Raw genomic sequence first — 23,686 nt, 5'->3', positions numbered from 1 at the left:
GATAGTCAGTTTTGTCCATAACAACAGTAACTCGTCCTTTGTCGGCTGGTAGGATGAGTATGTTCTCGTCGTTTCTCAGTCGTTTCAGTGCGCGTTGTTCGTCTTTAGTCAAGTTGCTGTCATGTAGTGACGTTGATTGTATAGTGGAGGCAATTCTGCTTCTGACGTTATCCTTGGTCGGCTCAGATAGCTCTCGTTGCCGAGACAGGGCCGCGTCAACACTAGATACAATAGCCTCGGTCGGTATGCGTTTAGGTGTTACATCTTTTACATTTATGTAGCGCAGACTTCTATGTGGATATATTCAGGTGCGCTTAACAGTATCGTAAGGTTGAGGTCGGACGTCGGCATTTTCATCAGGCGCCTCTGGCAGCCGCTTCAATTCATGTAGCGATCTCACCTTCCCACCCATCCCATCCCAACCCGGGGAAGACATCCACTACACAGTAATCTCGTGCATGGGAAATTTACGTCTCCAACCCCTAACCCTGCAGGAGACGGGACCTACGGCTTTACGTCTTATCCGAGAAGACGAAGCAATGTGAGTGAAGCGTCTTGCTTAAGGACACAACGTCATGCCCCAGCCAGGACTTGAACCCAGGCCAACCGACCCAGAGTCCAGCGCACTGACCACTGGACTACCCACGCCTAGGTTTAGAATATAAAAAATTAGCAGATAAGACACAGCCATATAATAAACATCTTATCTGGTACAGACCTTACTGCGTTCGGTCTCTACTGGCGACCTCGGTCAAGATTCTCCCATACAGACCTCCCTCTCGGTTAATAAGAACTAAATATTCTGGTGGCCTAAATGTGTGATTTAAGCGCGATATTGTAAGGAGAAATTAGATGCTAATCACTCCGGCTTAGTGGTCAAAAGGGCAAACTTTTATATGCTACCAAACAAAAGAAAGTTGACACTAGAAGTCAATGATGCAAGCAAACATACCACAAAGCAAAGAGACAGACAGTCATGCAAACAGGTGGAAAGAAATACCTGTAAAGCCGGAAAAGAAACTACGGTACAGAAAGAATAAACGCTGTCAAAGCCACTGTGACAGTTTTATTGAGTCTGTATCAAGTTATAGAATGACATTCTTTTTAAAGGAATTCGCGAAAGGTGCACCGAGTTTAAAAAAAAAAAACGTTTTGTGATTCTTTTAATTTAGAATTGGATTCCTATGAATAGTTGAGGTATGATGGCTTATTTATCACGGATATGTAGAGTAGAGTAGACATCTATATTTATACAGGATAGCCCCTTCAGTGTAGTAAACACTGGTATCAACGAGGGTCCTGTTACCCACCCATCCCACCCCAGGGGAGGACATCCATCACACAGTAATCTCGTGTGTGAGAAATTAACGTCTCCTGCCCCAAACCTTGCAGGAGACGGGACCTCCGTTTATTCGTCCCTATCCGAGAAGACTAGAATATCTAAACATTTCTTGATGTTGTAGTCCAGCACAACAGTCCAGCGCTCTATCCATTGAGCTAACCGGGAGGCGGTTAACCCGGGGTTCTCAACTCAGCTACACATTCTTAAGTGTTTTTCTATTCTCACCATAATTGAAGAGTTCGTTCCACATTTTATCTTTTTTTTCTTGCAGAGTACAATAGATTTCCGCTTCATTCAGGCTTTTGGACAACAAAAGATGTCAGGTTCTGTTTCAGATGTTGTAATTACCTCAGCAGCGTTTGACAAGGAGAGAAGAGCCTCAACCAAATCCAGGGTAAAACTTTGTTCTTTTTGAATTGATCAGCGATGTGACAAAGTGGTTAGAGGAGTGAACTTACCTCCCGGAGCTCCTGAGGTCACATTTGTAAATAGTTAAGTCACATTTGTAAATAGCGAACTGCCAGCTGGAATTCTGAACCTTAATAGAGCGATTTGAGCGTCCAAAGTAATCCAAAGTTGCTTTGGTTGACTTTACTTTGCTTTGTGATTGGTCCAGAAAACTCGCATAACCAATCATATTCAAAACAACAACAAATTTCGACTTGGTCACACGCTTTTTCAACTGAAAGCGTGATTTTTCCCAAAGATCAGCCGAGACCCTCCGTGCTTTCTGCCTAAAAACTGCTGAGAGTGAGCTTTTCATATATCGAAAGTTTCTTCCTTACAAGGTCTTTGAACGCTTTACCCATAATAATTATTTTTTATTTATTTATTTATTTTTCACTTTTACAGGTCCTTCAGCTTTCGCATATATCTTTTGTAAGCTCGGTACCAGAAGGCAGTAGCATGCATCTTGACGTATCAACAGCAATGGCTTACATACACGTGTCACCTCCCACGATAAGAACATTAACAGCATGTCTGATGTCGTTAGCCCCAGCTAAGGTTTGTTTACCGCACCGAACCATTTGTAAGAACCCTCTTAAAGGGTTTGTGTGACTCGCGCACGCCTGGATAAGAACCTCTTTTCTTTCAAGATTTGTATGACTTCCAAAATCCTTTTTTTTTTAACCCTTTGGCTCTCAAGATCTAATTACTAATTCTCCATGCATTCTCCTGACTTTACTTCTGAGAATTTGGAATTGAATCAACTTAGAATCGCCTTCTTGATATTCTTTGTTAGTATATCCTTTGCTATTTACCTCCGAGCAACTCGGCAAAAAAATGGCGTCCCGTTTTGCATCCGCGACAAGCGAACAAATCACTCAAATTAACGACGGTGGTGTATATTATCTCACTGTTTTAGTATATACTAAAACAACTATTCATCTCAGTGTCGTGGTTAGCGGTGGATATTTACCGAGCCGCGAAGCGGCGAGGTAAATATCCACTACTAACCACCTCCACTTCGATGAATAGTTATTAATTATTCTCCTCAGCTGTCTGCTTGATATTGTATTGATATTTTTCAAGCAGAAATTCTGTCTTTATCACCCATGGCAGTTAAAGGGTTAGGAAACCATCCGTAAAAATCCTTATTTACCATTTGTATGACCTATTAACCGATACGAAAGAGCCAATTCCTTTAAGCGCTCGTGTTTCATCCTTAGAGTTATCTTCCCTTTCCATTTTTTCTCTCCAGAAGGAAGAAGATGAAAAGAAGGCAACTGACAGCGCCGTAGACCTATGGAGTGAAAAGCCAATTACCACTAAGGATCGGTGGTATTTATTCCCTGGTAAAACAAATATTACCCTTTATTACATTGCCGTGAACTGTTGTTCGCAAAAGCCGGAAAATTCGAAATAAAAAAGTTTGTTCCTAGTGCCATATAATATACTATTTACTAAGCTTTTGCTTGCCCGAGCCAAACTGGGAAATATTGGCCCTCGGTCTTTTTTGTACAAATCTCGCAAACTCGGGCCGCTTTCCCCAGTTGGTCCCCCACGCTCAGTCAGTGAGAAGTTATCTATTCCACATGTTGTTTCATTATTCAGGCGTTTCGTAGGAGGCTTGAATTCAAAATTCAGATTTGTTCGTCTTCACAAATTGCCGTCTGTATCTAAATCGCAACTTACTGTGCTAGTTCTTTAGGCTTCGAGAGAAAGTTGAAAAACATTTTAAGACACTATTTGGGGGAAATGACATTTTTCTTGAACTTTTCAAATACCCATCAGGTGGCAACTGTCTTTCGTGTCTGAAGTTTACGTGTGGGAATAACTGTTTACAGCTTTGTTTGGATTTTGTCTGTACGAGCTCCTGAGTACACGCAGATGCGTGTCTTCTTTAATCTCTGTGTTTTGAAGGTTGGGTTAAATTTATCACGTTTGTGCTTTGCATTTTAGTTCCTAAAGACCAGCTTGTTCCTGGGAGACGTGTGCTTGCCAGATCTTTCAATAACATCAAGTTCTATGATCGGGGATATATTTACATGGCTACAGATCATATGATCGGTGTCCACTTTGACGGCGGCTTGCCATGGGGCTATGATCCAAATGACATCACTGCTATGGTGGTGGATAAAAATCCGGATCCTAAAGCTCTCGTTGTTGGTACACATGTGGTGGCCAAGCGTTCAAAGGATTCATCTCATGTCGAGGGAAAAGTGAAAAAAAGAAAAGAGGAGAATGGAAAAGAAAGCTATTTGATTGACTTTTGGGATGGCATCGAACAATGGGACACTTTAGATCAGATCCGTATTCTCACCACCAGCAAGCCGGGAGGTAAGTAGTTTGAAGAGTTGAAGCTGATAATTCCAGCAATGTTGAAGGTCTGTTGTCTGTATAGGTTCACTTTAGTTTATCCGTGTTTTTTGGGAAAGTGACGAAGTTAGCTCGAATAACGGAGCGCGTTTATTTCGTTCGTGGAATCCATGTAGCAATTTGGTGTAAGTGGATTATATCATAGTTATCATAAAGTGTTATCGGAGATTGGTGTTTGCTTTCATTTTTCTTTGATCTTAACTCCGTCGGATTCAGTGCGAACAAAGATCGCATTTTACTGTTTGTGAAAGTTTAATGAACTCCATGCCTTGAAACTGTATTTAAAACCAACCATGCGCATTTAAGAGTCTGTCTTATTTCTTCTTTTAGTTCCCAAAGGGCAGATCGAAGTTTCATCCATCGTATTTGTCAGATTCAAAGACGACATGTACAGGAGAAGTTTTGTCTCTAGCAAAACACACAGGAAGCTTGTGATACGATTAATCGGTGAAGTGATGACTCTCAGTGTGGACGCAAACGACAGTGCGGCAGTAGTACCAGATGTCATCCCAGATCCGGCCCATCTAACTGTTGGTAGAACAGTTATTGCTACAGTTGACATGGTTTTTTGGGAGGCGGGAAACATTGTTCAGATTCGGACACTAGACGATTCAGGACAGGATATTTACAGAGTCAGGTTCATAAATGGCGGTGACGCGTGGATTTTTAACAGCAACAATATCCGTATCTTGATGACAAGGAAACCCAAAGGTACATGTGGCTACTACGTTAGGGCAGTTTTCAATTGAGTTTCGAAAGTAATCTGGGATTTGCTTTGGTTTTGCTGAACTTCACCGTCTGATTGGACGAGAAACATGCCCGTGCTACTTTCTCAACCAATCAGATTCACACATAAAAAAACTGAGCGCTCGCATTCTCCCGCTTCAGGCAGTTTGCACGTCTCCTAAGTCTCGTGCGGTAATATCCACTGTTTTGATTGGCTGTCTTGAATACTTTGGTGTCGGTGTGACGACACTGAATCGAAATTCGCAGTGTTAGCACATGTAGGAAATAATACAAATTTCATCTTATGATCAGAGGGACTCTAGAAGAAAAGAGTCGAAGGACTCTGGTAACTTCGCAGGCAACATAAAAGCTATTTCATTTTAAGAAAATTACCAGGCAAGGTGTAAGGTTTATTTTTACTTACAAGCACGGAAGAGTTGTTTTTAAATGATCGGATAAAGTTGCTGTGAAAAGGACATAAAATCGTATTTATTAAGTTCTTCCATCAACCAATTGTGGTCTACACTAAACACTTCTTAAGTTCTCGTGCAATCGTATTCTTGATTTTATTAACCGCTGTGTTAATAACCTATATATTTTAGTTGCTAGTTTCTCTTATACAAGGGGTTCAATTATAAAAGGGATGGACGTTGGTTCCGTAGTCCTTGAGTAATTAGAGTGCCACTATGATCAAAATTTCGCATTGCCTTTTCTTTTCACTTCTGGAAACTAGAAGTAAAAAACACCATGCCAAGTTTAATCGCAAAATTCCCACGGGAAGTATGATTATTTCAACCTTGTTTTTCGTTTTTGGTCGCCCGCCATTACTCAATTCAAAAAATGGCCGAGTGTGGCAAAAAGAGTTGGCACTAGGTGGAGCCTTTCGGAAGTGACGTCATATGCGCAGAATGTGATATTTACCTTGCTATTCTCTCTTTAGTTCCAGAAGGCATTTTAGACGTAGGCACAGTGGTGTGGGCACATACGTCCAAAATACGTTACTACAAAGGATTTGTTGCCTACAAAGGAACCAAACTGCATGTTGATCTGTACGACGGAGATAAATTTGTGTACGAAATGAAAGATGCATCGCACAGAGTGATACCTGACGTGCCACCAAAGGCAGCCGATATCAAACCTGGAACAAGAGTCATAGCCAAGTTCAAGAACAAGCCTCGGTACTACAGTTCTACAGTGATGGAGGTGGACGCCTCTGATCCAAACGAACCGAAGTATCATGTAAAATTAGATGATGGAGATGAGACGTGGGATTCTCTGTATCATCTCAGACTCTTGCCCAAAGAGGTTCAAGTTGGAGGTACGTTTGGGAATGTTTGTTCTAGTTCCTTCATGTTTGGACTGATTTGACAAAACTGAGTCGATAGCAGACTTGCTTTGATGAGCTAAAGGTCGGTCATGAATTATCTTGGGAAGGTTTTTTGTTATTCTCAGTAACGCTCCTAAACGATTGTATCTTTTGTCTCTAGGCGAGGAGAAGCCTCCTGACCATGTAAATGCCAGCGGGGCTGGGTACCATAAAACAGAAGTGGTAAGTTTACAAGGGCGTGGCTGAGGGGCTCCATGAAGTGCCCGTGGCTCCTTCTCCCCCTACTTCGAGAGGCATTTGTTTTTCATAGTTCTATAACTGACATAAACTTCAGATTTTCGAAATCGGGTGAGTCAGAAAAGTCCACCTGGCATGAATCTTTTCCAGTGTTATATACACCGATTGTTCATCCCCCTTACCTGCTGATACACAAGGAAGAGTAGCGGAAAAGACAGTTTCCCGGCGGTGCGCCTAAATCCGCAACTGCCTCCCCCTCCTCCGAAAAAAGTCCCAGCCATGCCGCTGATACAAAAAACATTTATTGACCCAGACCAGGCACCCTGGCATATTCAGGGGCCTCCAGATTTAATTTTAATCTTTTACAACGTCAATCTAAAATATTATTTTTTTCGTCAGTTGCTTTTTGAAATGGAAGGGTTTGACATCAAGTTAGAGGGTTTGTTTGGCGGCCAAGTGATTCCACTGCTGTCTGTTGACGGATCCATCCAAGGAGAAGTTAAGAACTGGTCATCGGCAGTGAGTAAAAGAAGCTTCTCGTACTGTGTGTTAAACTTTTGTGTGATATAATAAATGATTTTTCTTGTCATCGAGTTTCGGTGAGATTATTGTAGAGAATTGGTGTAGTTTCGTATAACTATGCTGAACTTTGGCATTTCGTTGTTGATGTCACTATTTATGTTTTCTTTTTTGTTTTTCGCTTTTTTTTATGTTGGAGACCCTTTACCGTATTGGCTGGTGCACTAGATTGAGTGCACGAGTGTGGGCCCTGGGGCCCGTTTCCTAAGAGTCCTGGTAACTTCCTGGTCCGTACAACCGTTTTGTTTTTGTCTTAAAAATTTTGAAAGCTGAACTAGATAGGGTACAGAACCTGCTTCTCTATCTAAATTTTGATTTAAAGATATAAGTCATCGGGACTTGCGAGAAACGGGCGGGACAGTTGACTCTTACATTGCTTTCCCCCTTCAGGATTATGAAAGGATACCAGTGAACTCTCAGGGAAACCTTACGAAAAGCTGACAGGGATGGGGGGGGGGGGGCGCTTAGGGGGTAACCAGCAAGGGACCAGCATCCCCTCCAGGGGGTTTAGCGGTGGCAATACTCCTAGTCTCATGCTATAGAAACAGAGGCAAAGTTCGATGGTGGGAGTCTTCGGCTGATTTATAAGACTTTGCATTCGTTATTTATTTCAGTTGTCAGTCCATGCTGGAGTCGGTGTTATTGGAAACTACTTCAACGAGAGTGTGTCTGAATGGGAACCTCTTATTGAGCCGGTGGAGGATGAACACAGCAATTATCGACATTGGGAAGTTAATTTTGATGTGAGTAGAATTCTCGTAGGGAAGGAACTGCAATTCCTCGTAAAAAAATTTTTTCTGGCCTCATTTTGTTTCCCTTTTTCATTGTAGATTTCATTAGCAAATGGTGGAGGTGGAAGCAGCAGTTTGGACGACAATTCAGAGGCAGCAATGACTCTGGCAGTTAAATCAAAGGATGAATTACAGCTGACTGTAACAAAAACATGTCTGGACATCTTCACTAAACTCGGAGCGGTCAGTACAAAACTAGCTGGATAATGATAGTTATGGCATTGAAAACGGCAACGCAGTGATAAAAATAACTTCTACAGAACGAAAACTTTTATGACTTTTAGGATAACAAAAAGGACTTTACACTCCTTTGTAGCTGTCTTTAGGATGTCACGCAACCCCCTTCCTTCCAACACCCCTTCCAAAGGACTGGATTTTAGTTTGGGGAGATCACTGCGTGACATAGAAAAGAAGGGCGCAGTAGAAGACTACAACAGCATGGATAACAAAAGGGGTGATAACGATAATCACGACAATAATAGTGATGATTATAAAAATAGCGTTCAAACGATAATCACGGTAACGATGAGAACGATAACAGTACTTACGATTACGAGGATAACGATAATCACGATAACGATGATAACGATAACGTTGATGATGGTAACGATGATAATGATAACGATAATCACGATAACGATAGCTCTAGCAATGAAACGTTAACGATAATGATGAGAACTTTAAAAGATACTGATAACTATACATAATAGCGACAATAGCAATAACGGTAAAGGATAGTAGTAACAATTTGACCGATGACGATTCTAATAACGATGATGATGATGAAGTTATTTTTGTTCTAACGAATATTGAAGTACCTGTTCATGTGTGTAGGCTTTCAAAGAAGCTGTTGCTCTGGAGGGTACAGGAGTTTTAGCTATTGAAGACGTTCCGCCCTATCAGATATGGAATGAGGTTTGTTATCAACAGCTTCTTATTTTTTGTTTAATTTGCTACCGAGATCACTAACAGTCTTGTTGTGTTTCTTTTTAGCTTGGAATGGAAGTCAAGCTTCGTCCAGGAAAACAGCTTATGGTGTGTTGTCATCCTACTTTTTGTTCGCTCCAAATTCTTGAACCTTTTTTTCTCTTTCTTTTTGGTGGAATTTGTTGGTTGCTGTAAGTCGGGTTGAGAAATCGTGAATGCCTTGGTAAACAAGTTTAGTTCGAAAAAGAAACTTTGTCTTGACGGATGCTAGCAAGCTTCCGTTTAGAGGTTGTAGTGGTCTATTCAAAGGAAATCGAAGAAATCCGGTCGTAGTTTTACGTTTAGTGTAGAAAAGTTATAGCCATTGAAACATGTTTTTTGAAAGAGTTTTATCAGGGTTTGTGTTGGAGCAGTTTTCAACTCGGAGTCAAAAGTAGTCCGCGGTTGCGAAACATCTCTCTGTGATTGGTCCAGAAAACAAATTAAATGCAAAACTGAAACCAATCACGACTTTGTCGCCCGCGTTTTTTCGCGCTTTAGGCAGTTTCCTAGTTTTCACTTTGAGTTCTCATTGGCTCCTGAAGATATTTTCCTTTCTTCTGATTGGCCCCTGCGATTGCTTTGGTTTTGGTTTTTACGAGACTCATTTGAAAGGCGCTCTTTAGAGTTCATTAATTGCAATCCGTTTTAATAGTCTCCATCACCATCCCTCCTTGTTCTTGGCTTTTAATTGTCCCATTTGTATGTGTTAGTTTTTTTAATCTCACCGAACTGATATATTTTAGCCTCCCTCATAGGGTAGTTTTCACTCACAAAACGTCTTCATCGTTGTTTGCTTTTGAAGCTTTAGCCGTCCTCAGTTAACATTATATATAATTGTGTATTTATTTCATGATAGGTTGCAAGTGGAGTTGATCAAGATGGAATGGTTACAATGCTTCCAGGTCAAAGCGTTTCCCTTCGCTTTGCCAAAGGCATTCACAAAAGAGCCGGCCGATACGAAAGGGTAAATAGTACTTCTGGTGGAGGGGGACCTAGTATCGGTGTAGAGGTAAGAACAGCCGTTAATCATAAACTTTTAGATGCAGTGGATGTGAATTTTTTATAAAGACACAAGTTCAGCAAATGGTTTGAATCCGAGTTAACGCACTAACTATCCAGTGTCAGTTACAAAGATTGCCGAAAACAAGATTCGTTTTGTCTGTTTGCGTTGACCAAACTGGAAAAGACTCAAAATTTGGAATTCTAAGAAATCCTGACATGAATCTTGTTTTGAAATCATCAGGTGCAAGGCTATCATGAGATGAAACCTGTCTCAATAAAACAGGCAAGAGTTATCTTGCAAAATGTTATCCCAAAAAAGGTAAGAACAATTAAACAATGACAGGAAAAAAATAAATTGGAATTAAGTATAATAATTATTAGTGGAACCAATAAAATATAATGTTGTGTAATGATACCTTTTCTGGTAATTAAACAAAAAACAATTTCCGTTGTCTTGAATGTGGGACTTGAATGTGGGAATCTTTAGAGGTGATGTCCTTTGTCAATGAAATAAAAGAAATTTATGCTAAGAAGCGTAAGGATGAAGAACTACTGAAATAATTAACATTTAAGAAATAATGAAATAATTGAATTAAATTCTTTAGGGCACAAGAAAAAGAAAACAGACTGGCAGAATTTTGGAAAGTGCAAATGACAAAGTTGTGATTGGTTTTAGTTTTGCGTCATTGGTTGAGAACACAAGTTTTCGAAACCAAACAGAGAGCAAATGAAAGCAAACCCAAAGCAATCTCAGATTACTCTCGAAACTCAGTTGAAAAGTGCTCCTAAATGTTTTGCATGCTTAGGTAGTATTCTTACATTTCAGTTGATAGAAAGGATCATTTTATTACCAGAAATGAGCACCATAAATGAAATGGTCCTGATTACAGATCTTGATCCAGATCAGGTGAAGGGCAAGTACCCTAAACTAACGGCTCTCTAAGGGGAAACGTGATTTTTGAACAACTTTGCCTTTCTCGACTTTTTCTTGGGCTCAATTCTGGCTTTCAATGCTAACCACTCGTCTCTGTTTCAGAGACACTGGTAAACTTATAACGCTATAAACCATATTTCTCATGGACCAGTGTTAGTATCTTGAGCAACTATGCACCTACTCCTTCCCCAAGCAAACATGAACCCTATCAGCCCAGCTTGATGTCAGTCGATGCTGTATGGTTGGGGAAGGGGTGGGTGCGCTGTGACTCAGATACTGACTTGTTCCTTTCTTATTCATGTTGAAGTTCAGTATCTTTCATGCTGTCTATGTTAATCGTCAACGTTTGATAATTTGCTAATGGACTCTTCTTTCTATTTCTTTGTACCTTACTGGGTACTTTTTTGGGGTCGCGACTTTGATGGATCCAAAATCAGGTTTCCGAGTGAAGACTGGAGCTGAATAAATTATTTTTTGGTAAATAAGGTCCCGACCTTTTACGATCTTTGATCTCATCTTAGATCCTGACTTTTGTAGTACGTCACGAGGACCGAACCTGAACGAGAATTGTTCGGAAATAAAAGGTTTCAGTCCTTACTCGGAAACCTGATTTTGATGTATCGATTTAAATCACAACCCTTTTTTTTTTTTTTTGCTTCCTAACGTACGTTTTTCTTTTGGAGCTTTGATTGCTCTCTAAACTGTTAAATGCCAACTTCTGAATGAATACTGTATTATAGAACGACAGAACAATTAGAAAGTAACATTTCCTTTTCTTTACAGCTCCTTTCTGATTTGATTGTATCAGTTGTGATTCAAGTGGAGACTGGAGACGGTCAGAAGATAGTAACCATCAGATCACCCTTACAGGTCAGTACACATTACTTATCAAATCACTGTCAGTATCTTGGCAACTGCGCACCTACCCCTCCCTTAACTCGACATTAACTTTAAGTTGTTTTTCTTTGTTGTTAGATTGGGATTGGGGTTGGGGCAGGGGCAGGGGCAGGGGCAGGGGCAGGGGCAGGGGCAGGGGCAGGGGCAGGGGCAGGGGCAGGGGCAGGGGCAGGGGCAGGGGCAGGGGCAGGGGCAGGGGCAGGGGCAGGGGCAGGGGCAGGGGCAGTTGCGCGGCTGCGCAGTTGCGCAGTTGTGCAGTTGCTCAGTTGCTCAGATACCGGTCCAAATTATCCGTGGTTCAGAGCGGATTTCGAAAATTGAATGCTTTTAACTCGCCAAATACGTGTAGCATGGAAACGATTTATGTTGATGAATCGTGTACGAAAATGATTAAAGCAAAACAAAACTACCAACATGACGCTTGACGCTTTTTTAACACAGGTCAACAACCACTTTCCGATCCCAATGGACTTATTGTGCAAGAAAGAAGATCAGTTGTCCTGTGTCGCAACGATTCAGCCTGACGGCGTGTTTAGTGTTCCCCTGATATTGGCTCACAAGGCTGCACTCTACCTCAGACCTGCGGGATTTGGGTGTGTTTATTTTACTGTGATCTGTGCTTTGAAAATGACAGCTGCGATCAATTCATGGGATAATTTGATCGAATTAGTTTACTTTATTGGTTATGTCCCATTGACGTTCGCGAATATAGAAACATTTATTTTTTTGGCCTGATGCTACTACTACAAAACTGCAATAAAGAGCGATTTTGCTAGGTTTTACGTGACGTCGATTCCCCAGTTATCTTTTCAACTCACAAGATCCGATAGTTATTTCTTCCCATAGGCAGCTACATTTCCTTCCATAGTAGTTACAAGTATTTGGTGTTACATCAAGATAACAACTTCTACCTGATAAGTTTGAGTATTCTCATTACCTGTTTGCTGGATAATGTATGGATATTACAAGGAGAAGTTACATGTTAATCTCTTCTGGGAGTTGAAGGGTTATAAGCGTGTTTAAAGGCACGGAATCACGGTTAAGCGCATGCGTGGTGTGCCAGCATTAAATTCGGATTAAATTCGTTGGGTCAACGGTAAATTAACATGTGATATCGCTTGAGCAATCAACCTGAACTCGCTGTAAGCTTTGACCATCCTTCGATCTCACAGTGCTTGTTGAATTGTTTGATCATCGAACTAAGTTTTAGCGTAGTTTTTAAGCGCTAATTTTCAAGATTTGGCAAAAAATTTTGAGAATAAAGGTAAAGACAGACCGGTATGGACTCCCTATCTGCCTTAGTTGTGATCAAGATCTGGTCTGGAGAAATGAATACAGGATATCTTTCAAAAACTAACAAGAGGCTTGAAAACGGTTTAATCATGAAAGAAATTAGACATTGCCACTGTCTGGTATAGTAACATGATACGTGTAACTGAATAATCGCCACCAACAGTGAGAAAAGTTAAACCCTCTGTGCACAGTTTTCAATTCGTATCTATTATTTTGTGATTTTGGTCTCAATTTGATTCAGTTCTGCATTAATTATTTATTGGCATCTGTAAAATGTAATGAAAGCATTTTCTGACTTTAGGATGAATAAGACAATTTTTCGATTTCAAACTACTTTACTTCTTACAAATGTTTCTTTTTTTGTTTTGTTTTTTGTGATGTTATGTTTTTTTTTCTTATTTTTTATCTTAAGGTATGGAGCGAGTTCGACACCGCTGCTGTGGAACAAGTTGGCATCCGAGGGCCAATCTTCATTTCAGTGTCCCCCCCCGGGAGGCGAGGGACCCCCTTTTCATATAGAGGTAAGATAGGTCAGAGGAACTTGTGTGTCGAAAGTAATCTGTGAAAAAAATTATTGTATTGTCGAAATTTTTCAAAGGTAAATCTTTAGGCTTATACAATTTATGTGTGAATAAAAGTTTGTAAAATGGCAAAATAAATGCTCTTGCTAACCGAGTGCGAGGTCCGTACTGTAAGTTACTGACTGAGTCTTCTTTTTTTTTTTTTCGCTCCGGAAATACGAGATTCTGTGACTTACAGTTCAGACCGATTTTGGTACGACAGTTATTGTGTCACTGGATTCAAATAGAGGGAAAGATTTCAATTTAAGCAAACTTTGGAATTAAGTGGGCCGTACAGTAAAATACAGTTCACCTGCAGTGCAGTGCGGGCCGTACAGTAAAATGCAGCTCACCTGCAGTGCAGTGCTGGCCGTACAGTAAAATACAGCTCACCTGCAGTGCAGTGCTGGCCGTACAGTAAAATGCAGCTCACCTGCAGTGCAGTGCGGGCCGTACAGTAAAATGCAGCTCACCTGCAGTGCAGGCGTCTTATTAGGCAGGGCTCGACACTAACGGTAGCCGACTAGCCACAGACTAGTGGAAATTCAGTTTTGGCCAGTGGTTTCGATTTCCAATGGCCAGTTTGGCTGGTAAACAAACTGAAATTGTTGTAACATCTGAGTTGACACTAGCCACCTGGTTAGTGAGTTGAAAAGTTAGTGTCGAGCCGTGTTAAGGCGAGTTAACGATAAGGAGCGCGATCGTCTATTCAACCGGCCATGTTTCATTTAGAGTTTGAGTCGACGGTAGGGGGATGGGGCGGGAAGGGGCGAAAAGACACTTTTTCACTCCCCCATCCTACCCCACTCCGTATTTTTTAACTGTCGCTCGCCCCCTTGGTACAAAGTTCTTTCTCTCCCCAACCTTCCACTTCCATTAAGATCAAAGATGACGGCCATAATTTTCACTAAGAAAGTACTGAGCACTCGCCCGCCAAAATTACGCCCGCTCTGCTCTGTAGGCTGATTAACATGCGGCACGCTAAATTGACCAATTATAGCGTACGTACTAACTTAGAAATCTGATAAAAGACGCTTATTTTCTGTTCAGTTAAATATTGAGTGGTTTTTGTTTTCATTCGTTATGGAGGACAAGGATCTGTTTTTAGACGAACAAGTATTTTGACTTTTTAGAAATTGAACATCAAATTGTATTCTGTTGTATGAGGATTGTATGAAGTTAAATTTGAACAATTGTTGTTCAGGTTGATTGTGAACAAGTATCGTACAGTGCAGTTCATGGATCTTTAGAGCATGCACCAAACTTCGTCTTACACATCTACCCACCGGCTGTTCTACACAACTACTTGCCATATAATATTCACTATTGGACACTGGTGAGTACAAAATGACTGATTCAATAACTGGGATACTACGCACGCTCTGATTGGTTAAAACTCCACCGTTTATTGTACTGGTAAACCCCTGGCTATTTCAGGTGCTTATAGGAATGGGTTTCTAAAGAAGATGTAGTGCTGCGTCGGTTGAGGCTATAACAAAGTAATTTGGTTATATTAAGTGAGTTGATTATGCACGTTGGCCAACGCAGCGTGAGTAACTCTTTACGCTAGCTAATAGTGCATTTCACAGCTGCATGCTTGGTTGCCAAGCCTTTGAAAAGGAGTGAGGCTAAGGCTGACCATGTTATGATACAAACATTGCTCCTTTTCAAATGAAAATTACGTTGTTATTGTGCTTACTAGATACTGGTATCTATTACAACAAGGTCACCTTCAGCCTCACTCCAAATCAAAGGCTTGGCAACTAAGTAACAACAGTAAAATGGCCAATTAACATTATCCAATCAGGTGATAAAATGAGTTCATTTTAGTTGGACCGAGTATTTCACACATTTTGACGTCGTCTGCTATGTTTTACTTAACAGATGCATCTATTTGTTTATTTAGTGTATCAAAGATTAACAATAATGTATTGGAAATGCGGGCGCTGAAATCCGATCGAAGGTTCAGAAACAAGCTTTGTTCAGAGGATAGCAAAGAGAGGATTCCATTTCACGCTCGAATTTTCGAAAAAAAATAACGCATCACGTACATTTTGAACAGCATTTCACGTGTCACGAATTTAAAAGGTCTCAGGGAAATATTGAGGTTTTCACGAAATGAGAGAAAAAATTCACGGGCCGCGTGTATCTCAGGAATCAAATCACGCTTCACAGTGGTTCATGCAGACCAATCTTTATCAAATGTTATTGATATTTCCAATCATTTGAAGTGCATTGCGGAGGATTAATGTCACAAAATAATTGAGCTGCCACGTGCACTCTGCACTAGTAGTGAACCCGTTGTTTGTTGTACCGGTAAACCGATAGAAAACTGAAAATTGAAACTTATTTTATAAAAGCGGTAAACTACACTACCTTTCGGTTTAGCGAAGAAAATACTTGGGATATTGATAGAACATGCAATAAGCTTGTAAATCGCTCGCCTTGGGCTTGTGATATTATAAACTTTTCTCTTCAGTTCTTCCGGCCCAGGTTACTCTCCCGGTAAACCAGAAAGAAGTTCGGACTGCTGCTTACCTATCATACATTTCATAAGAACGCTGTTTCACTTTTAGATTTGAGGCTTGTCGCTTGCGTAGTTCGCTCGCAAGGCGGCGTGGGAAGGCGAGCGTTTGCCTCTTTCCGGCGTCCCAACCTCTAACTCCGCGCCTTAAAAGCTCTAGGGCAACGTCATATACGTTCCAACCACCCACATAGAATGTTTCGGGCGCGAGACGGGAAACTGGGACGATTTGATAAAGTTTAGTTATGGAGGACGTTGCTTTTCGTTGATCGTTTAGCCGTTCGATTCTTAATGTTTTTACGCTTGTTTTGTTAGGACATGCCTGTTGTTGAACTTAAAGGTGGCGAAAATTGGCCTTTGTTTTCTGTCAGTCTTCATCGAAAAGTCAATCTTTACATTAAGGTAACTATAGTATGTTATTGACGTTGTGTAATCCGAAATAGCCAACTTATGAACCTTACATACATACATAAGCTTTATTTATACTCGAATTTTAGGGTAGCTAACGAGCTAATATCCTCGAGCTGAGACTACATAAAAAAAGTAATATATAAATATACACACATATATATATATATATACAAAATAACGATAATAATAATAATTGATTAATTGACTAATTGACCCTTGCTCACCACAGAGTCTCCTGTAGCTCAGTGGTTAGAGCATCCGACTAGATCACGGAGGGTCGTGGGTTCAAATCCCATCTGGAAACTCTATTTTTCTCTTATTAAAAATAATAATAATAACAGTGATAATAAACACATAAATGTAAAGAAAAGAAATTATTATTTACAAATTGTCAATCTTAAGTTTAAGAATGTCAAGCAAAAAAAAAAAAGGAATCTATATGAACGTAACTTCTGTATTTTGGTTTTAAAGTCTGCAAAGAAACAAGTAGGAAAAAAGTCCGGCTGTGTATTCCACTGCTTAACTGAAAGTAAGAAAAGGATTTAAGACCATATGTAGTTGTATTCTTAATGGCGAAAGAAGTGAAAAGGAGACAAATCGCCATTCCTTTCTTATTTCTTCTACAGTCAGACTCAGTTTGTAGCCATCTTTCCAGTTAGGTCTTCAACTCTCCCTTAGCTCAGAAAGAAGTCATTTCCCGGGTACAGGCCCCAGTCGTTCAAAGTTTGGATAACACTATCCACCGGATAAATCTCTATCCGGGGGATAACGCTGTACATTTTGCTATCAGTTACCCCCTGGCTGGACCCAGATGGGTATTTCAATCAAAGCGTAATTTTCACCTCCTTTCAATTTCAAAGTGTCATCGTTTGTCTCACCGTTTGATCACTTCCGATGTAGATCGCAACGTTTTTGATTGTATACTGTCTTAATCAGGCGACCAGGTCGACTGATTATGCATCTAACCATTCGAAGAATCACGCTTGGCTGTGATTGGGTAAATTTGAACAGCCCGTCATGTGCGCATGTTCTTCTTCAGCGTTCCGCTGTCTTACTGCTTCTCTCCCTGTCGTCGTGTTTCTTGTTGCTTGGCATCCATGCCTCTGGTATTTCCATTCTACTATCACTGTTGATGTTCTCAGGGTAAAGCTTGAGGTAAACATTATTTTTATTCTTTAGACTGGCAGTTATCAAGGGAGCTTGTGGAGAGGCCAGGTTGAACTTTTCAAGGGAATGGACGAACTCACACCATTTACCTTGGAACCAACTGAGGCGGCGGCCTATGGAAAGCACTTGGTAAGAGTAGACAGAATAGGATTTAATTATATGGCAAAAACGAACATGATCCAAACAGTGCATGGGAAAATCTTACCCCAGTGTTACTTATAATATGGCACGACTGACAGTCAAAAATAGTGTTTATTATTATTAACTCTAAAACTAAATATTGTTGGCCTTAAGACCACGAGGGTAAATGAAACTTTCTAAGATTACCAAATAAACAGTTCTTTTGGTGTTGATTGAAATTTACAGTGTCGGTACATATTTAGAATTTGTTTGTAATGTTCGAGCGCCATTTTGAGGAGATCCGGTTTCTTGATTGTAGCTGCTGAAGATAGCAAATTCCTCTCACTGATTTCTACCCATTTGTTCCAAGCACTACTTGTATTCCATATTTATGTGGCTTACTTATTACAGAGGCTGGGAGTGTTTGCCACATTTGATGGTACAATGAACATAACCTTGTACAGCCCTTACTGGATGGTCAACAAAACTGGACTTTATCTGGAGTACAAGGTAGGAAAACATCTTTAGTGCGCTGGTATCCTTTGATGCTTTTGGTGGAGAGAAGCACTCTAATAGCTCCTTAAGTTTTATCTCCGCTATTTTTAGAGAGACAATTCTAGTCTTTACGCAGCTACTTGGCTGGCTTCAAATGATGTAATATCGATTCTCAGAGCTCTTCTATATTGCGAGAAGAGATCGAGAAATTGGCCTAAATCAATAGGCCATTTTCGAGTTCCCTAAATTCTCACTGCGGAGGTTGGGTCAAGTGCAAAAGCTTTGTTGCGAAAATGAGTTTTCTTTGTGTTAGAATTAAAAAAAAAAAAAACTGTTTTTGTATCGAAGACTTTGCACTTAGCCTCGTTTTCAAGCAGAGGCGTTGGGCATCGTTTGGGCAGCTTTTGGTTTACGAAATGGACAGTTTTAATTAAAGAATAATTGTCCAGGAAGCATGCGCGCTTAGTAACACGTTAGCTAGTGTTCACACCATCTCTTTGAACAGCTCAACTCGAAGACACATTTGTTGGGACACCTACTGTCTTCCTTGCCTCTCTCAATGTTGGTCTACAAGATGGCGTAGACGCACTGTCAATAAAGAACATTGGAAAGAGGAAAAGGGCGAAAGAACATCATAGATGTTGCTCTCGAAAAGTGTCTTATGTAATTTTGTCTAGTAATGTAGCTACTAATCTGTTTTGGCCTTGTGGGTAGTGTTTCAAATCCCATCTGGAAACTCTATTTTTCTCTTATTAAAAATAATAATAATAACAGTGATAATAAACACATAAATGTAAAGAAAAGAAATTATTATTTACAAATTGTCAATCTTAAGTTTAAGAATGTCAAGCAAAAAAAAAAAAGGAATCTATATGAACGTAACTTCTGTATTTTGGTTTTAAAGTCTGCAAAGAAACAAGTAGGAAAAAAGTCCGGCTGTGTATTCCACTGCTTAACTGAAAGTAAGAAAAGGATTTAAGACCATATGTAGTTGTATTCTTAATGGCGAAAGAAGTGAAAAGGAGACAAATCGCCATTCCTTTCTTATTTCTTCTACAGTCAGACTCAGTTTGTAGCCATCTTTCCAGTTAGGTCTTCAACTCTCCCTTAGCTCAGAAAGAAGTCATTTCCCGGGTACAGGCCCCAGTCGTTCAAAGTTTGGATAACACTATCCACCGGATAAATCTCTATCCGGGGGATAACGCTGTACATTTTGCTATCAGTTACCCCCTGGCTGGACCCAGATGGGTATTTCAATCAAAGCGTAATTTTCACCTCCTTTCAATTTCAAAGTGTCATCGTTTGTCTCACCGTTTGATCACTTCCGATGTAGATCGCAACGTTTTTGATTGTATACTGTCTTAATCAGGCGACCAGGTCGACTGATTATGCATCTAACCATTCGAAGAATCACGCTTGGCTGTGATTGGGTAAATTTGAACAGCCCGTCATGTGCGCATGTTCTTCTTCAGCGTTCCGCTGTCTTACTGCTTCTCTCCCTGTCGTCGTGTTTCTTGTTGCTTGGCATCCATGCCTCTGGTATTTCCATTCTACTATCACTGTTGATGTTCTCAGGGTAAAGCTTGAGGTAAACATTATTTTTATTCTTTAGACTGGCAGTTATCAAGGGAGCTTGTGGAGAGGCCAGGTTGAACTTTTCAAGGGAATGGACGAACTCACACCATTTACCTTGGAACCAACTGAGGCGGCGGCCTATGGAAAGCACTTGGTAAGAGTAGACAGAATAGGATTTAATTATATGGCAAAAACGAACATGATCCAAACAGTGCATGGGAAAATCTTACCCCAGTGTTACTTATAATATGGCACGACTGACAGTCAAAAATAGTGTTTATTATTATTAACTCTAAAACTAAATATTGTTGGCCTTAAGACCACGAGGGTAAATGAAACTTTCTAAGATTACCAAATAAACAGTTCTTTTGGTGTTGATTGAAATTTACAGTGTCGGTACATATTTAGAATTTGTTTGTAATGTTCGAGCGCCATTTTGAGGAGATCCGGTTTCTTGATTGTAGCTGCTGAAGATAGCAAATTCCTCTCACTGATTTCTACCCATTTGTTCCAAGCACTACTTGTATTCCATATTTATGTGGCTTACTTATTACAGAGGCTGGGAGTGTTTGCCACATTTGATGGTACAATGAACATAACCTTGTACAGCCCTTACTGGATGGTCAACAAAACTGGACTTTATCTGGAGTACAAGGTAGGAAAACATCTTTAGTGCGCTGGTATCCTTTGATGCTTTTGGTGGAGAGAAGCACTCTAATAGCTCCTTAAGTTTTATCTCCGCTATTTTTAGAGAGACAATTCTAGTCTTTACGCAGCTACTTGGCTGGCTTCAAATGATGTAATATCGATTCTCAGAGCTCTTCTATATTGCGAGAAGAGATCGAGAAATTGGCCTAAATCAATAGGCCATTTTCGAGTTCCCTAAATTCTCACTGCGGAGGTTGGGTCAAGTGCAAAAGCTTTGTTGCGAAAATGAGTTTTCTTTGTGTTAGAATTAAAAAAAAAAAAACTGTTTTTGTATCGAAGACTTTGCACTTAGCCTCGTTTTCAAGCAGAGGCGTTGGGCATCGTTTGGGCAGCTTTTGGTTTACGAAATGGACAGTTTTAATTAAAGAATAATTGTCCAGGAAGCATGCGCGCTTAGTAACACGTTAGCTAGTGTTCACACCATCTCTTTGAACAGCTCAACTCGAAGACACATTTGTTGGGACACCTACTGTCTTCCTTGCCTCTCTCAATGTTGGTCTACAAGATGGCGTAGACGCACTGTCAATAAAGAACATTGGAAAGAGGAAAAGGGCGAAAGAACATCATAGATGTTGCTCTCGAAAAGTGTCTTATGTAATTTTGTCTAGTAATGTAGCTACTAATCTGTTTTGGCCTTGTGGGTAGTGTTTCACTTTGAACAAACACAATTGTGTCTAGTTTTTCTCTCCTTGAGTTGTTAAATAACGGGTTGATTTATTCCCTGATTTTAGGCTCCTGATAGCGAGACTGTTATACCTCATCCCGTGTCCTTGACCGAGCCAGTCATGTTTTCTTGCCGAGGAAAGGGAGAGGTGAGAATCTATTTTCCCGTCTCTTTTTACTCCTACTTACAGTTGCGTCATCCCTCTCTGTTACCTTTATTTTTATGATCTTTGTTTTCATGGTAAGAATTGTTATTATTTCTCTAACTTAATGATATTTGGCAGGCCTTCGTTCGTCTAGCTGCATCTGATTGGTCTAACAAATTTTCTCTGGACACGGCGGGCAGCGGTGGAGCTCTGAAAATCACGAAGGATGGGAAATTGTATGAGGTATTTAAAAAAGCTGTACTTAAAAAGAGGAGGGCATATTATGTACTTGAATCTTGGTGCCTTAAGTATATTTCTTTAAGTCGTAGATTTAGAAACACTAGCTGCAAACGTGAAGAGTAAAATTTATCTTTGATGTTAGGTATTTTTCCTATAATCCCATGTAGTGTTCGAACTGCAAAATAGAAAGTATCTTCTCTCCCTTGAAATGCAAATATTTTCATGTCATTACGGAAACGTGGGAAGAGAAACTGTAAACTTCAAATTCTTTCTTTCACCTTTTGCGCACAGCGAGGTTTTAAATACCATAAATGTCACAATTATTTACAGATTGGAATGCAGACCACCCTATCCTACTTCAGTTTAACCAAGATTGTGGAATTCACACCGTTCAATTTGATAAATAATCACACAGAGGTAAGAATGAAAATTTTTCTCGCTAGTTTCTAGTGAAATCAAGCTTGTTTTTTCCCTGTCCAACTCACTAATGTCACAGAGTCTGCAGTTTTTACCTTTTCCCAAATGCTCCTTTGTATCGCTGTAGTACCCAGTGTCGCTGACAGACTCAAGGGGGCCAGACGCGACATGGACTAAAGTTCAACCAGGAGAGGTGTGTTTTCCTTTCATCTTTCTCAATTTGTCTTATATTTCGTTTATTTTTCGTTTGGAGCCAGTGTGGCTGGGTTTGTAATCTGTGGTCACGTAGACTAGGAACAATTCCTCCTTTCCCGCAAAGTCCGTCGCACGAGTCAAAAAAAAAGGAAAAAAATCAGTGAAAAAAATTGATGTTAACGCGCTGCGAGGAAGATTTTGGAGTGACGCCGATGCGCCGCTGGAGCTCCATGAGTCAAGCGCTGGAAAAGTGGGGACCCTACTTTTCGAGCGCCTTACTCATGGAGCTCTTGAAGAGCATCGGCGTCACTCCAAGAGTTCCCCGCAGCGCGCTAACAGCAATTTTTCCTCTGATTTTATTGACTTAAGAGACAGACTTCGCCGAAAAGGAAGGACTGCTCGTAGTCTAGTGGTCCCGGTTTCAAATGCTCCACCTTGCAGCTCACTGGATTTGTTCTCGGTTTTCTCAAGTTCAACTCCTTGGCTGTGCTTTGTGTATAGCCAACTGGTCTGCCTTCTGTCAGTTGTTGTTTTAGAACGCTATGTTTATTCACACTGTTTCAATTTTTTCGTGTTGGCCTTGATAAGCTCCACTGGGGTAGTTGTCAATTACGTATACATACATAAACACAATTATTTGTCTCGGTGTTATAGATTAGGTTTGATCTGTTGGCTTCAAGTCACATTTGCCTTGTACCCATCGGTGTCCTGAAGCCTATAATACGACAAACTACGTGTTTGTTTGTTTGAGTGTGTAGTCTGATCAACCAGATGAGAGTAGTTTTGAAAAGAAATGTTGTTGGTAGACACTGTGGCTGAAGTTTCGACAACTTGAGCATAAGTTGTCATCAGAGTCAGTTGTCGAGTCACTTGACTTTGATGATGACTTCTGCTCCGCTCGTCGAAAAGTCAGTCAAAGTTACCGTAAACGGTCCTTTACAGAACTACTCTTACCTGGAGCTGCAGACTGCACGATCAGCAGATACACTTGGGTTCAAACCATTCACTGGCTGTTTGTTTGTTTTTCTTTAGTGTATACCATTCTGGCCAAATTCGTGCCCATCCAAGAACCTGGCTATCAGGGTTGGGGACAGTGAAGAATTATCATCAAGCTTTAACTTCGAACCCGACATTACATTGCTGCTAAGAATGAACGGAAAGGTGTGTGGAGACTCATTTTTCCCAATGCAACTGAAAGCAAAAAACCTCTTAAATGGTTGTACTAAAACTGTCGTATCCTGAGCCCTCTCTGAGATCAACCTTTCCTTTTCTTTAGAGAATTCTGTCGATTTGTTTACGGCATTGATTTATTGAAATAAAGTTCTAAGAGCCTTGCGATCCTGTTATCATTCATTTCTTACAGAGAAAATTTTAATCGATGGGCCAAGGTTATTTGCGATTGGTTTATGTTCGCTCTACTTTCCGACGTATTCTGTCCAGCACACTAGTGCCACTCTCAACCAATCAGATTCAAAAGTAAAATTGACCGTGACTTGATTACCTGTGTTTTCCCGCGGTTGAGGCGGGTTGCTTGTTTTTACCTTGAGT

At 40.5% G+C, this 23,686-nt stretch overlaps 1 protein-coding gene across 3 annotated transcripts in view; it reads left to right on the top strand.

Moving 5' to 3' along the window:
* Nucleotides 1–23,686, top strand: part of LOC111333054 (intermembrane lipid transfer protein VPS13A) — a 79,202-nt gene that overhangs the window by 40,279 nt on the left and 15,237 nt on the right. For 2 of the 3 annotated variants that reach the window (XM_088757132.1, XM_088757134.1), the window contains exons 48-76: nucleotides 1,614–1,736; nucleotides 2,195–2,347; nucleotides 3,045–3,138; nucleotides 3,746–4,123; nucleotides 4,493–4,873; nucleotides 5,829–6,206; nucleotides 6,376–6,437; nucleotides 6,852–6,971; nucleotides 7,646–7,774; nucleotides 7,862–8,005; nucleotides 8,657–8,737; nucleotides 8,816–8,857; nucleotides 9,648–9,800; nucleotides 10,035–10,112; nucleotides 10,620–10,700; nucleotides 11,511–11,597; nucleotides 12,066–12,217; nucleotides 13,330–13,438; nucleotides 14,682–14,813; nucleotides 16,317–16,403; nucleotides 17,592–17,708; nucleotides 18,111–18,209; nucleotides 19,807–19,923; nucleotides 20,326–20,424; nucleotides 21,209–21,289; nucleotides 21,425–21,529; nucleotides 21,857–21,943; nucleotides 22,071–22,136; nucleotides 23,171–23,299. In XM_088757132.1, the coding sequence (XP_088613258.1) occupies nucleotides 1,614–1,736; nucleotides 2,195–2,347; nucleotides 3,045–3,138; nucleotides 3,746–4,123; nucleotides 4,493–4,873; nucleotides 5,829–6,206; nucleotides 6,376–6,437; nucleotides 6,852–6,971; nucleotides 7,646–7,774; nucleotides 7,862–8,005; nucleotides 8,657–8,737; nucleotides 8,816–8,857; nucleotides 9,648–9,800; nucleotides 10,035–10,112; nucleotides 10,620–10,700; nucleotides 11,511–11,597; nucleotides 12,066–12,217; nucleotides 13,330–13,438; nucleotides 14,682–14,813; nucleotides 16,317–16,403; nucleotides 17,592–17,708; nucleotides 18,111–18,209; nucleotides 19,807–19,923; nucleotides 20,326–20,424; nucleotides 21,209–21,289; nucleotides 21,425–21,529; nucleotides 21,857–21,943; nucleotides 22,071–22,136; nucleotides 23,171–23,299 (3,864 nt within the window). The remainder of the gene's footprint in view (nucleotides 1–1,613; nucleotides 1,737–2,194; nucleotides 2,348–3,044; nucleotides 3,139–3,745; nucleotides 4,124–4,492; nucleotides 4,874–5,828; nucleotides 6,207–6,375; nucleotides 6,438–6,851; nucleotides 6,972–7,645; nucleotides 7,775–7,861; nucleotides 8,006–8,656; nucleotides 8,738–8,815; nucleotides 8,858–9,647; nucleotides 9,801–10,034; nucleotides 10,113–10,619; nucleotides 10,701–11,510; nucleotides 11,598–12,065; nucleotides 12,218–13,329; nucleotides 13,439–14,681; nucleotides 14,814–16,316; nucleotides 16,404–17,591; nucleotides 17,709–18,110; nucleotides 18,210–19,806; nucleotides 19,924–20,325; nucleotides 20,425–21,208; nucleotides 21,290–21,424; nucleotides 21,530–21,856; nucleotides 21,944–22,070; nucleotides 22,137–23,170; nucleotides 23,300–23,686) is intronic. The other variant, XM_088757133.1, reaches the window with a different exon arrangement.

Source organism: Stylophora pistillata, chromosome 4 (genome assembly GCF_964205215.1).
Source record: "Stylophora pistillata chromosome 4, jaStyPist1.2, whole genome shotgun sequence".
NCBI classification, from domain to species: domain Eukaryota; kingdom Metazoa; phylum Cnidaria; class Anthozoa; order Scleractinia; family Pocilloporidae; genus Stylophora; species Stylophora pistillata.
This window is presented reverse-complemented; position numbering and strand designations above follow the sequence as displayed.